The sequence below is a fragment of the Nannospalax galili genome, unplaced genomic scaffold, assembly GCF_000622305.1.
Source record: "Nannospalax galili isolate Female #2095 unplaced genomic scaffold, S.galili_v1.0 scaffold151, whole genome shotgun sequence".
Lineage (NCBI taxonomy): Eukaryota > Metazoa > Chordata > Mammalia > Rodentia > Spalacidae > Nannospalax > Nannospalax galili.
Window position 1 is genome coordinate 484,700 of NW_008332087.1, and position 15,170 is coordinate 499,869.

The 15,170-nt window shown below is 39.7% G+C and overlaps 1 protein-coding gene across 1 annotated transcript in view; it reads right to left on the bottom strand.

The window, feature by feature from the left end:
* Ism1 (isthmin 1) overlaps window positions 1–15,164 on the bottom strand; it is an 86,907-nt gene extending 71,743 nt beyond the window's left edge. Inside the window, exon 1 of the mRNA XM_029560664.1 lies at window positions 14,866–15,164. Coding sequence (XP_029416524.1) covers window positions 14,866–15,003 — 138 coding nt within the window. The 5' untranslated portion in view covers window positions 15,004–15,164. The remainder of the gene's footprint in view (window positions 1–14,865) is intronic.
* Window positions 15,165–15,170: the final 6 nt, after the last annotated feature.

Genomic DNA, 15,170 nt, shown 5'->3' on the forward strand with positions numbered 1-15,170 from the left:
AAGCCAGAAGAGGGCATTGGGTCCCCTGGAACTGGAGTTATGGATGGTTCTTAGCTACTATGTGGGTGTTGGGAACCAAACTGAGTCCTTTGCAAGTGCAATCAGTGCTCTTAACCACTTAGCCATGCTTCCAGACCCCCAGGGGATACTCTTAAATGAGAAACAGAAGAGGAATAAGCCACTATTTGGCCATCCTGCAGGGCCTTCTGACTTGCTTTGGTTGGTGGGATATTAGCTGGTATAACCCAGGCAAAGGGCTAAAGTGTGTTGTGCACCTGCTCCTACTGTTGCCTTTCTGCATGTTCTCATCACTGGGAGAGAAAGCTTTAGTAGGGGGCTTGCTGGTCATAGAAGAATGGAGAATACGTGGAGCAAACACAGATCCAAGCTGTGGTTTGGAGCTATATTGTCCCAGATCTGACATCCAACGGATCCATGGGACAAAGAGGGTGCAAGAGCATCCTAACTGTATAGTTCACTGAGCCTTATGTATATTAGTACTGCAACATTAGGTGGTAAGTGAATATAGAACTTACAGTAAGCGTTTTCTGGATACTCAGAAGCATTTTAAAATGTGATCTGCCTACAATTAAGCTGGGGAACCTTTCAAAATGCAGGTTCTGATTCAGTAATTCTGGGAAGGTCCCAAGATTTATTTTATACCCAGTGGCAAGAAGATGCTAGTGCTGCTGGTCCACAGCATTCTGGGTACAAGGGCTGGCTAAGAAGTCATTCTGGGCTTTTCTTAATGGATTACCACGTGACAACTACACTTAGTAACCACTTGGGCAGTGGATGGGTCACCTTCTGGGTAAAAGAATGTCCTTACCCTCATAAGGAGAATCCTGTATGGTTCTGAAACATTCTGCACTCCCTAACATCCAGCTTGACCAAATGGTGAGTCCATGTTAGTATTTCCTCCACCCATTTCCTGGGATTGCCTACCTTTAACTCTTGTGTTCTTTCTATTTCTTGGAATTTAAAGGTTCATAGTAATCACTCGTTGACAGTTCATTTTGAGTTCACAACCCATACCAGACTTCTAAGTCACAATGCAATTGAGATCCAAACTCCACTTCTGGTTTTCTTAGTTTTCTGTCAGGCAGGGAATGTGGGCATGGTAAGGAAGGGACATTGGATGGCAGCAGCACAGGTCAGCTAGGCCATGCTTCTCACCTATTTTCTGGTTCAGCACTCACTTTTGTTTCCTATCCCCATCCCACATGACCACCACATCACTGCTACCCTGTCATCTAGAGAACTGAGTCCTCTGGGATTTATACTTTGGTTATTTTGAAAGGAAAAGGAACATTCTAAGGATAGAGGATCCCTTTCCTTCCTTCAGTTTTTCATGATATACTGGAGGTCAAATATTGATATTTTAATTGAGAAAAATATCACCCTGGAATTCAACTTCCAAATTCTGTTTAGTTTTTCAAGGGTGCCAAGGAGTTATTGTATATACTAAGAATATTATGTAAGTACATTAAGTATATTGCCATTATTTCTCAATAAGTTAAACATGCAACCACCATATGACACAACCATTTTGCTCCTAAATATATACCCAGCAGAAATGAAAGCATATGTTCTCAGCATCTCCATTTTAATAGTTCCCAAATAAGGAACAACTTAAATGGTTTTCAGTGGGCCAATGGATTACCATTCTGTAAATGGAGTCATACAATGGAATACTAATTGACAGTAAAAAGGAACAAATTCCCTATGACTAAAATAAGGATAATTCTCAAATTCATTATGTGAGCAAAGAGGCTGTGTCATGTCGTACTGTGCATTGTGTGTGGTTCCAGTGACAAAAAAGTTTAGGAAATGCAAAATGAATCTAAATGACAGAAAGCAATCTCTGGGTGAGTACCCAGAGATTTCAGAGATCACAACAGGGCATAAAGAAACTTCTGGAAATTTATCACATTCATGATGCTGATGTCTTTAAAGGTGTCTATATTGCCCAAATAATCACATTAAATACTTACAGTTCATCCTTTATCAGTCACACCTCAAAAAATGCTGTGTTTTAGAAAATAATGAAATAACTACTAATTTCTTCTTTTCCCTTCATTACCATTTCCAAGAGTTAGCTTTGAGTGAAAGTAGTCATGGGTGCATGTGTGTGTGTGTGCGTGTGTGTGTGTGTGTGTGTACGCACGCATGTGTTTTTTTTCTCATTGACATCAATATTTTATCTGGATGCTGTGGAAGTAAATTAATGTTTGGCATCGGTAGGACATTATTTCCAGCTTCCTGTATCTTTCATGTACATTTTATCCCTATTTTCTTATTTTTGAAAATAGATATGTAGTGTCCAGCAGGAAATGGCCTGGCCTATTGCCTTCCAAGTCCATCTTCTGTTTTCCAGGTCACTGCTGTTGAATGTGTGGGGATTGAGTTGCCCCAGATTGCACATATAGCAGTTCAGGAACCCAAACTTGAAGTGATAGTTCCCATTCCACGGGCCCTGCTTCAGTATCTCTTCCAGGGAGAAGGAGGAATGCTACTCTCTCCCAGAGGCATATCAGCCACAGAACACTCTACCAAGATGATTTGCTTTACTAAAATGGGCAAAGGTCAATGCCAACAGGAAGAAGGAGTAGTTAACCCACTGTTTTTACTTCTACTAAGTTTACAGAAACAACTTCCCACTAACACCTGCTGGTCTGTGCCTGGGGAGTTGATGCTGTTTATCATTTGCCCTGCTTTCTCAGGCACTGGATGACAACACATGGAACTCTGAGGATTTCCCATTGTCATTCGTCCTCCCATTTAAAACAGTAAATGACCACAAGGATTAGCTTCTCAGGGGAAAATGTATTAGCCATATTTCTAAACAGCAGGAATTTGTAGTCCTTACCTAATCCTAATCCTGACTTTTCCTATCTCTGATTTTCCTAGCTGTAGGGAAGGCATGGGGTATTAGATTCTTTTACTGCCCACAGCACAGCCTTTTCTGATGCTAACAGATTTTGTTGTTGTTGTTGTTATGGACAACAAGCAACAGGGGTCTCATGGAATCGCTGCTCTGCTGCTATCTCAACAAGTAGACACCCCAGTGACTAGCATTGGGGTGTATAGTGCACCATTTAATTCTGGTTCTCCCAAGAGCAAACTTGAGACATCTCCCAGACAAGATTCTGTGCTCACGTTCACCAAGAAGAATGCTGGGCTAGGTGCTCAGTACTGAGAGGAACGCTGGTCTTTAGCATGTTGGCTTGATAAGTACAGTACTTGATGCTGAGTCCTCACAGATATGCGTGGAAGACAGTAAATTTTATGTATTTACGTGCACAGCTTCTCATGAACTTCTTACATAAAGTTTAAAAGGATGCAAAATGAAATCTGGCTTTTTTCCAACAACAAACTCCTTTGCCATTTCTTTGAACCCACCACATACAATGTAAGCATTAAACAGATGCTACTGTCCTAGTCTCTAAATAATCTTCTGACTTTGGGGGAATGAGCAGGGATAGAGGAATATCCTTTACTGTCTCAGAAGAAGGGGCCGTCATCACCACCTATTCTTTCTAAATTATAAAATGGTAAGCCAAGGGTTCCAAAAGAAAAATGGACTTTGAATTTGAAAGGAAAAAGTAGAACCAAAGAAAACACTAAAATGTTGCAAAATTAACCCAATGAAAACAAGCCAAAGAAACTGAGACACCGAAACTGGAACACTCAGAGGAATCTTGCATTGTAATCTCTAGGTGTATATATTCCCTGGAGAGACGGCAGCCACCTGCTTGTGAACACTAGAGAGATGAAAAGTGAAGATGAAATTAAGTTGCAGCCTAAAGTCTCTAAAGGCATATCAAAGTAAGAATGATCTGATACCGAGGATTAAAAATACTTGAATGATCATGCACCTCTTCCCCTGGCTCTTACAATCTTTCCATCCCCTCTTCTGCAATGGTCCCTGAGCCCTGGTTGGGTGAAGTTTAATATAGGAGTCTGGGGACGCACACTGTGTAGACTCTTATCCTCTATACTTAGGCCATTTGTGGCCTTTTGTGTTCATAGCCTTCTGTTGCATGAGGGAGCTTCATTGATGAGAGTTGAAAGATGCATTGGTATTCTCTCTGCCCCTACATTCCACTACATTCTGTGAGTCTTAGGTATAGAGGTTCCATTGTAGAGGTGTCACTTAGGGTTGGACATCTCAAAGGCACTTATTCTCTGTGTGTGACCAGTTGTAGAACTCTGTAATAGGAAACAGAGTCTTACAGACCCCTGGGACCTTGCTCATATGAACTTACAGCAATGGTGTCAGCATGCACAAGACCCATGCAAACTCAAGCAGTCAAAAACCCAGCATAGAATTCAAGAAATGGATAGCAGGCCCCAACCTTAGCTGAAGAACTATTGGCAGCTGATTATTGCTGGGTGAGGGAGAGTTGATCTTTAAGGGAGAAACTCTAGATAGACTGACTAGACCCCAGTGGATGAGCTTGCACTGAGGGACATCTGGGTACACTAATTTGACTCGATAGTCCCTAACATATATGGCAGAATGCATAAAATCTGGTGGGGCAGGCTATGGGGGGGATCCAGATGGGGGAGGGGGTTAAAGATGATCAAGATGTTTTGTATGAAATGCACATTCAATAAAAAATAAATTTAAAAAATACTTGAATGACATATAGAAGATATTTTGATGGTTCATTTAGAGGTCTGAAACCCCAGATAGATTCTTCTTTAGTGAATGAATAATTCTCAGGGCATCCTTCAGCCTCAAAGATCAATACCTTTTACATCATGGCTGGAAGAACATGATTAAGTAGAACTTTTATGTATGAAAATCAGTAAGACTATAGTGTTTCCGTTCAGAGTGACTTAATAAGCATTTGTGTTTTCTTCTTTCAATTGTACTGACATGACATAAGCAATAGAAAATCACGTGGGAGGCTAAAAGGGTCCATCTAAAGAGGGGGAAGAGGGTTCTTGTAGATATGAAACAAATGCCAAAGAACTGAAAGTGGGTTAGTTCAGGATTGGAAGTAGAAGAAGGATCTTTGGAAAAATTAGTCCCCCGAGAAAATTTTGTTTAATATTATCAAGAACAATTTCGTGGGGCTGGAGAGATGGCTCAGCGGTTAAGAGCTCTAGCTGCTCTTGCAGAGGACCTGAGTTTAATTCCCATCACCCACATGGCGGCTAACAACTGTTCGTAACTCCAGTTCCAGGGGATCCGAAGCCCTCTTCTGACCTCTGTGGGCATTGCATGACACGTGTGCACTTAATATACATGCAGACAATACACTCATACACATAAAATAAAAATAACAAATAATAAAAGAAAAAAGAACCCATGGTCTTTCTTTAAAAAAAGAAAACCATTTTGTTACTAGATATTTATTCACAAGAAATGAAAATATTTGTTCTCAGAAAGACTTTTATGAGGATATTAACATGATGTTCACAATATATAAGCAATTGGAAAGTAAAAATCTATTGCTGGGGAATGGATAATCAAAATTATGGGATGATCATAGAATGGAATATCAGCATTGAAGAAATCTACTGATATAACTTTTTTAAGACTCTCAAATTCAAATACAGTATGCTGAATAAAGACGCCAGACACACAGAAAAAGGTACAGTACAATTCCGTGTATGTGAATACTAGAACAGGCAAAACTAATCTATAGTGGTGGGCATTAGGTGTAGGTTGCCTTTGAAAGGAGAGAATTGCCTACAAAGATACACCTGAAAGCCATCTAGTGATGGAGGGTGGTCTATATCTTAACTTTGATGGTAGCTGTACAGGCGCATATAGCCATCAAACGACATAACTGAACTCTTAGGATACGTCCATTTTATTGCATGTAAATCATACATTGTTTTAAAGACTTTTTGAATTTAGAGAAAAAAGGAGAGAAAGGGAAGAATGAGAAAGAAATGAAGTTAAAAATAGGAAAAAGAAGAGAGGAAAGGAGAGAGGAGAGGATATGAATGTGATTTGATGAAATCAGTCAGGACTATTAAGTATTGGGGGTAAAGACCAAGGACTAAGAATAAAAGCACTGCTCCCTTAGTCCTAGTTTCAGACTGCCTAGATGTGACATTCCACCTGACACACACTGTGACAGCTCACTTACTTCTAAACAAAGCACCAAGGAAGATTCAGGTAAGACATAAAGCATGCTTTAAAAACAGGCGTAAGTATAGGAGGGAAAATTAAGAGACACTGAAGACAGACTTCGAAATTACCTTCAAATATTAGCTTCAAACTTTCACAAGAGTTCTAGAAGGACAGTGTAAGAACACTGGAAATAAAAGAAGTGACTAAAGAAATCGTCTAAGCTGAGTACAAGCTTAGGGCTCCAGATAAAAAGGACATGCCATCTGCTGCACAGGACTAAGAGCTAACTAAGCCCAGAATCTAAGCACAACCTGATGAAATTTCTGCATATTATAAGCGAATAGAAAAATCTTTAAAGCTTCAAGATTTTTTTAAATCAGAGGGTGAGGGGTTTATTACAGAGATAGAGCACTTGCCTCATATGCTTCAACAATCACCTATAAGACATTATATTAAACTTTCCTGTAAAACATGAGGTAGTATAATAAAACTGAATGATAGCTTCAAAATTCTGAGGGCAAACAACATAAAACCCAGTCAGCTGCCATACTGGCATTACTTAATAAGAATCAAATAAAGATGCTTAAAAATATAAGTTCTTGGGGATTTTACAATTGATAAACACTCTTTTTTGAAAACTCTTTGAGAATGTATTCAGTAACATAACAGATTAAAATATGAGCTTTGAGAAGCAGATAAATATATGGATGTTTTGGCTAAAGCAAAATAATTATTGAGCACAAAATCAAATTGGCAACAACTGCTTGCTAAGATAAGTGTAACGAAAAGGGAAGGCGAAGGGAAAACTCTAACACTAAAATTCCAGAAAATGCAATTTAAAAAATTTAGAAACAGCCTACAGTCAGAAAGAACATGCCAGGATCTTGTCCTCTGAGGGATTTAGTTTATATATACTGATTAATTTTAAGCATTGTTATAAAAGTATAAGCAAAAAATATTTTTTAAAATTTTAAGTAGGGCTGGAGAGATGTCTAAGTGGTTAAGAGCACTGGCTGCTCTTGCAGAGGGCCCAGGTTTGGTTTCCTGCACCCACGTGGCAGCTTAAAAACTGTCCATAACTCCAGTTCCAGGGATCTGATGCCCTCGTCTGACCTCCACAGGCATTGCACAACAAATGTGCATGTACATACATGCAAGCAAAACACTCATACACATAAAATAAAAATAATAAATAAAATATTAAAAATTAGTAGTAGTAGTAGGAGGAGGAGGAGGAGGAGGAGGAGGAATAAGACACCTAGCTTCCATAACTTGAGGGAAAATGAACTAAATAAATATAAAGCTATTAGAGAGGCTAACTCTCTAAAGTCACACAGGCTTGGGGGGTGCACATAAGGGGCCTGCAAAAAGAAAAAATTGGAAGTTTGAGAACAAGTAAACTGGAAAACATATATTTGAACTTAGCAGTAACCATGGTAATTGTGAATAGTTACTTTGTGATTTATCTCATAAAATAAGAAAATCGAGGCACAGGTTATCAATACTAGATGTTTAAATTTTTAAAAGCACAGGAAGCATAGAAACTATAGGCTATAAAACTATACCCAAACAAATGCCAAAAGAAAACAAAAATAAATCAGGAATAAAAATAGAAACAAAAAACAACAAAAAATTTAATATACATGGCAATAAAGGAGGTAAATTCACTTTGATAAAAATAAAACCTCTTAAAGACGTTTTATGTTCTAACACTTTGGAGTCTAGAAATGTGAATAGAAAAGAACAGAATTAGGGTAACAAGGAGAGAAAAAGCTGCAGCAACAGTGTAAGATCACAGCAATTTTACTTCAGGAATCAGCAGGTAAATCAGGATGAAAATGGATTATATAATTAAATAGGAATATTGATCCTAAAGGTCTTATGTGTAAGACTTTGTATACCACAAAAAATATGAAATAATGAAATAGTTGTAAAAGCTTATACTACACATAAGCCTTGTGCTGGACAGCTTTAGTGTCAACTTGACACACGGGTTGAGGGAGCCTCAGCTGGGGAATTGCCTCTATTGGACTGGCCTGTGGCCATGTCTGAAGGGCATCTTCTTGATAAGTGATGTGGGAGGGCCCAGCCCACTGTGGGTGGTGCCACCCCTGGGCAGGTGGGCCTGTGTTGCATAAGAAGGCAGGCTGAGCAGGGGCTAGGAGAGCAAGCCAGTAAGCAGCGTTCCTCCATGGCCTGTGCTCCAGCTCCTGCCTCCAGGTTCCTGCCCTGAGTTCCTACTTTGGCCTCCCTTGGTGATGAACCTGAGAGATGTAAGCCAAATAAACCCTTTCCTCCCCAAGTTGGTATTTGGGAGTATTTTGTCACAGCAATGAAGAAACAAACTAGGACAAGCCTCATACTAATAAAACTAAAACTCATTTTAAAATGTATGATTTTTCTCAGAAAACATAAATTAAAACATAAATTATTATTACGAAAAAACAAATCATGTAATATTTAAAATATTACATAATTTGAATAGAGCACTGACAGTGAAATCGCCTGTAATATTAATCAGAGATCCCAACCAAGGAGAAAGGATTAAGAGGATTTAAAGAGTATTTGGATATTCTTTTAATGAGCATTCCATTTTTATTATTTAAAATGCTAGTGAAAAAAAATGAAAAAAATACTTGAATTCTTGCTACAAGGCTAGCTTCCAGGAGCACACTAAGAACAAATACTTGTAAGCGTGTATTGCTGAGTGTAGCTTTTTTAGGCTCAAGACAAAATCGAGGAACATAACAAAAAGTAAAATCCTATTCACAGAAACAATCAAACCTCAAAAACGACCTATAAAACAAACTGTGAAAAAGTGAACAAAATCATAAAGTTTTATTCAAGAAGCAGAATACTTCTATTTCATCCCGAATGGGAGAATTCAAAATGATAAAAACTGCTTCTTTGAACTTAGCCAAAAACAGTGAAAATAATTCTTATTAAAACCTTAGTGATTTTAAGCAAAATAATTCTAATGTCCACTAGAACACATTTTATAAGAATGTCTAAGAATTGTTCTTAATATTTATTTATTTAATTAATTGTTCTCTCTCTTTCTCTCTCTCTCTCTCTCTCTCTCTCTCTCTCTCTCTCTCTCTCTCTCTGTGTGTGTGTGTGTGTGTGTGTACACGTGCCACAGTGTACTTGTGGAGGTCAGAGGACAACTTGCAAGAGTCGGTTCTTTCCTTCCACCATGTGTGTTCTTGAGAACTCAGGCCATCAGAGGTTGTCAGGTTGGTGATAAGTTCCTTTACCTACTGAGCCATCTCAGTGGCCCAGAATTTTTTTTAAAGGACATTTCCCCTATTAAAATATATCACGGAAATACACAAAACAGTGGTATTTGTTCATGAATAAATGTATGAAGAAAGAGATTTATGTATATGAGAAAACTTTAGTACTTGGTTATTTAACAGGTATGATAAGATGACTAGATTATTCACTTGGGCAAAAACAAAGTTATATATTTAAAACCCACAAGTAGCTTTAAAGCAAATTGAAGTTCTAAAAAGTATAATTGTAAACCTATTAGAACAGAATATATTTAAATATTTTTACAATCTTTAACAATAAGTCCTTAAGAAAGGATTCAGAATTGAGTATATTTAAGAAAGAAAGTTGCTACCTAGCCAAAGACAACATAAACAAGGCAGACGGGCAAGACATTTACAAAGTGCGTGAGACAGAAGATCAGTATTGTAGGTATTTTGCAAAGATGTCCTCAAGGATTCCTTCAGATTCACTTTCTCCTTCATAATATAACTCTGTGGTTCTTCCCAACAAGAGGCAGAATCTATTTCCAGTTCCTGAGAATCAAAGTTGACCCCCTGATTTGTCTGAATAACAGAATGGGACTAAAGTGTCAATGTGAAGTTTGTTGATGGGCCTTACACCTCCTGCTTGCATTTGCTTGGTGCTCTGACTCCACCACATGGAGATGTGTAAGTGCCTCTTCTTGAGGATGAGCAGTTCTGTAGAGAGATCACCCAGGTGACAACCAGCACCAGCCATCAGACTTATGAGTGAAGTCACTGCACTACCCTACCCACATTAAACCAACAGAGGACATAGGCACATGGACAATTTAAGGGACAATAAACAGAAAACACCCATCTGAGCCAGAGCAAGACACTGACATACAAACTGATGAGCAAATAATGTTGTCACATTAAGCCACTAAATCGTGGAGTGGCTTGTTATGCAGCAGTAGTGAAGTAGGGTGATTACCCATCACTTATAAGAGTCCAGTGATAAGAGCAATTGTTTGACTGGAGAGTGGACAACGCAAGTTGGGAGACAAGAAGCATAAATAATGATTAACTTGAATCAAAGCTGGAGGAATCTTGCTGATGATGGGATCAAGAACTTACACCCCACAGTCAGCCTATCTGGGTCCAAGTCTTAGTTTCTCCCTCCCTGAGCTGTATAGCTTTGAGCAAGTTCCTAAAATCACTTCAGTCCCAGTGTCCTCATCTGTGGAATGGTTACACCAGTCCCTCATCTGTGGTTTCACTTTCTGTGGCTAAAGATACCAGCAATTAATTGTGGTCTGAAAATATTAAATGGAAAATTTCAGAAATAAGTCATTTGTGAGCTTAAATGCATGCTGTTTTGGTTAGAGTGATGAATTTTTAAAAAATAATATACTGTAACTGTTCTTATTACACATTACTGTTCTTTAAAAATTTATTTATTTATTTATTTAAAATTTTATGTGTATGGGTATTTTGCCTGTGTGTAAGCACTCCACATGTGTGTGATGCTGGCAGAAGTTAGAAGAAGGTGTCAGACCCCCTGGAACTGGAGTTACAGACAGTTGTTAGCTGCCATGTCAATGCTGGGAACTGAACCCAGGTCCTCTGCAAGAGCAGTGCTATTAACCACTGTGTCATCTCTCCAGCCTCCAAGTTACTGTGTCTAATTTATAAATTAGACTATCACAAGCATGCATGAAGAGGGGGAAACATAGTGCATAGGATCTGACACTATCTGCAGTTTCAGGCATCCCTTAGGGTCGCTGTGAGAAACTTCACTCAGCAGTGCTTTTGCTTCTGGTGCTACATGGCTCAGGAGAAGCCCTGAGTGAGTGCTAGAAGCTAAATGTTGACTGAAGGTTACAGACAATGAAAGAGGCAGTGCGCTTGCTCACGGAGACAGCAGATCAAGAAAAAAATCATTTCATTAAAGTTTGGAGTTCTGTGTCCTTTCACGTTATTGTAAAAATAACCAATTTGGTATTTTATTAAACTTACTTAAATCTCACTGCCTATTTAATGAGGTCTGGCTTTACTACTAAAAATCATGATTCTAGGGGCTGGAGAGATGGCTCAGCGGTTGAGAGTACTGACTGCTCTTGCAGAGGACCCGGGTTCGAGTCCCAGCACCTACATGGCACCTATGATCTGTCCTTGACTCTGGTTCTAAGGGACTCCCATGCCATCTTCTGACCTCTGTGGCACTGCATGACACAGGTGCACTCACATACATGCAGGCAATACACTCATACACATAAAAAATATATATTTTTAAAAAAATGATTCTAAAGCAGACTGAGATTTATTAGAAAGATATTTGTGAATTTCATATAAAAGAGATATCATTGTTTTGATTATAATTGTTATTGCCTATGGAGTTTGTATTTTGGAATGTTCTGTTTTCCAGACTGCTTTTATTATATATAATTGTTTTCTCACTATTATTTAAAGACATATGTAAGAACTAATCTGAATATCTGAACAACACATAGTTATTCCAATAAAGAGGTAAGGTTTTATAAAAAGCAAAAAAGTTGATGCTTCCATGAATTTTTATGCAGTTCATGCCCCAAACTGTAGAATTTCTTACTAGATTCTTTAAAATATTGAAAACAGTGCAAAGACATTTTATGACTTGCTAACTGAGAGAATATTATGTGCTCACAGTATTTTACTGGCATCTCCCAGCAACATACTTGCAGAAATGGGTCAGTCATTTACAAGGTCAAACCTGGACTCCCTAGAATGCTGAAACTATCAAAAAAATCTTGTTTTAAAATGTGTATATATGTACAAATATAATGGAAGTCTATACTTGTATATACTTGTATGTATTTATAATTGACACAGTAAGATGGTAAATATATTTGAAAATATAACTTGCTAAAAGTTTTTTTATTATGGGTTTACCAAGAACTTGGAATATGAACATATAATTTAGAATGCACTATACAGCATATATGGCATTCATTTTTATGCTATAAAATAACAGAAGAAAATTCAAGAGCTTTTCAACTTAGAGGAAGTTACCTAATGTCAGTTTCTCCATTTGAAAGAGGGTTAATGAGATTGAAGATGTTAATATGTGTAAAGTGCTAACAGCACTGCATGGCACTTAAAAGGGACTTAAAAATCTTCAACTATTCTTAATCTGTTTTATTTGATTTTTTTGATCCATCCAAAATCACCAAATCTTAAAGTGTGCTGCTTTTTAAATAATTCCAAGTACGGTACAGCTGAGGTAAACTCACCACTGCATGTTTCTGACTCAGCCAACAACAGATCTTGGAATATTGTAAACAGAAATAACAACAATAAAATGTAAGGAACAGTTGAGTTTCTGATTTCTAAGAAGGGCTTTAGCAGCCAAAAACTTTAAATGGGGTTTAAGACTTGGGTTTAAAATGTCTGGAAAACATAAAGAATACAGTGACCCCCGTTTTGTCATCAAATACACCTGTTGCTAGCAAATTCACTCTCTGCAGCCGGCGCACCACAGATAAATGTCTTTTGCAGACGCTAGTTGGCTGAACATGCTCTGTCCATTTGACTCGTACTATCTTTGGAGAATCAGAACCCAAGAAATAACTTTGGTCAGGAAGAATATAAAACTTTTATAATAAGAAATTACTAAAGGAACAAGTTATAAACTAACCTGTGAAACTCATCACTCTGCTTGGTTAAGTGAGTGCTTTGAATGGTCATAACTGAACACTGTTACAAGATAAGCTGAAGCCAATGGATTGGCAGCTACTTGGGACCTCAGATAGTCCTAGGAGCATTATTACTCTTTCTAAACCCCCTACTTCTTTTGCCCTTTAGGGGCTGTTCTTCAACCAAAGTCGCCTTTTAGAATCCAATCCAATTCCACCAGCTGCTTCTCTCATTAACTTACTGTTGGGGCAGAAAGGGCCGACCCCAGGTTATTCTAACGAGAGCAAGCGCCTCATAAAGAACTCTGCCAAATTTACTTTTCCATAGAACATCATTTTTACAGCTTTTCATGAGTCCAAGAGGAAAGAAAGCATCATGTATAAAATACAATTTCCAGAAACCTTGAAGATATTAAGAATTATTTGGACATGTTAGACTGGCAGTGAACAGGTTCAGGCGACAGTGGTTGTTTCCATTTCCCCAGGGAGAAAGAAATGTCTGTCACTATACAGGTTTACCCACAAGGTAAGATGAGAGGCGCCTACAAAACTAGGATGTTCTTAGAAATGTCCCAAGTTTAAAAGAATGTTAAACCTTGAGGTCTATACTTTTGCATGCCTGCTTTGTGTTTGTAGGGATCACCTTGCTTTAGCCTGGCATACACAGTTTGGTGTAATGACCCAACAGGCAGGAATGTGTGAACTTTGGCAAATTTCTTGAGCTTCCTGTACCTCAGTTTCACAATCTGTAAGGCAGAGATATTCACAATCTTGTACCGCACAGGGTTATGATGAAATTAAATGAGTTAAATCCTCGTAACATTCTTAAAATAGAATAGTAAATAAGTGATGCTGAAGTATTTAAATACTCTCCTTTCTGCTTAATAATAGGCCTTTTTACTTATTTTTATTTTTTTGCAACAAATCATATAATGATATGAAATCTAGACTTCGCAGAGTGAACCATTTTAAAAGGCCTGGCTTGAGATTTTTAGGGACTGGCGAAATTTCACTGTGTCTCTGTGTCTGGGTGAAAATCCCTGCTTATTTCTGGTTCTCCAGGGCTACAGCTGTCACAGGCCTAGACCCAGCACTTTCCAAGGTCGCAGCAGGAAATCCCAGGTGGGAAAAAACCTTCACCCAGACAGCAAAACTCACTTGGCATCTGATGGCCTGATATATGTCCCCTGGTCTTGACCCTTCCTTTTTGGAGCTGAAATGGATGACAGAATCCTATTCCTAAAGTGACCTTTTCGAAGGAGGTCATTGGAAAGAAGTCTTTACTACTAGTTTAAAAGCACTGAGTAACTTCAGACCAAATCTCCACAGGTGCCTTGACCCCACAACACTTTGCACAGGGCAGAGGCACAAGGAAGGTATAGGAACCATATGGGCAAAGTAGGGGTGTCTGGCTATTCTCCAGAAATAACGTCCTGACCTTTAACATTATTTGGACACCCACTGAATTCTTTCTCCCAAACATAGTTTTGAGGCATTATCTTCTATATAAGTTCTTATGTCACCCCACCTCGATCCTTCCTTATCTTAAAGTTATTCAGTGCCCCCCCCCCACTTGTCCGTGCATCCCAAGCCTCACCCTTAGCCCTCCTTCCCCAGTGCCTGACCTGTGAAAGATCTGAGGAGTGCATCCGCAGACCTCAGAGCCAGTTGGCCCTCCACGTTTAGCCCCCACTCTGCCTCTGCCGAAGCAGAGTAGCTCTGGCAAAAGTACTGCCCAAACAGCTGCTCTTTGGTGGGACGGAGGACCCGCCTCCTTGCTTCTCCCCAGGGCTAGCTCCCCACCCTGCTGGCCGCCCAGCTTCCCGCGGCCGCTCACGCCCTTCTCGGGCGGTTCACTCACCTGCAGCTGGGACCCGCTGTCGTTTCGGGTGGCCCCGTCCTGCAGGTCGGCGGCTCCGGATCCGCGCAGAACCGTGATGTGCAGCGTGAGCAGTAGCAGCCCCAGCAGCAGCAGCAGCTCCGCGGCCAGGCGCACCATCCTCTTGAGTCGCGCGACTTTAGGACCCGGCGCGGCGGGCGGCGGCGGCGCCGGGGGAGGAGGAGTCGGAGCCCTGGAGCCCGGCAGAGCGGCTCCGGCCTCGGCCCCCGCCGGGGCGCCGCTCCCCGGGCCCGCAGGGCTGGAGCTGGGCTCGGCGGGGCGCGCTG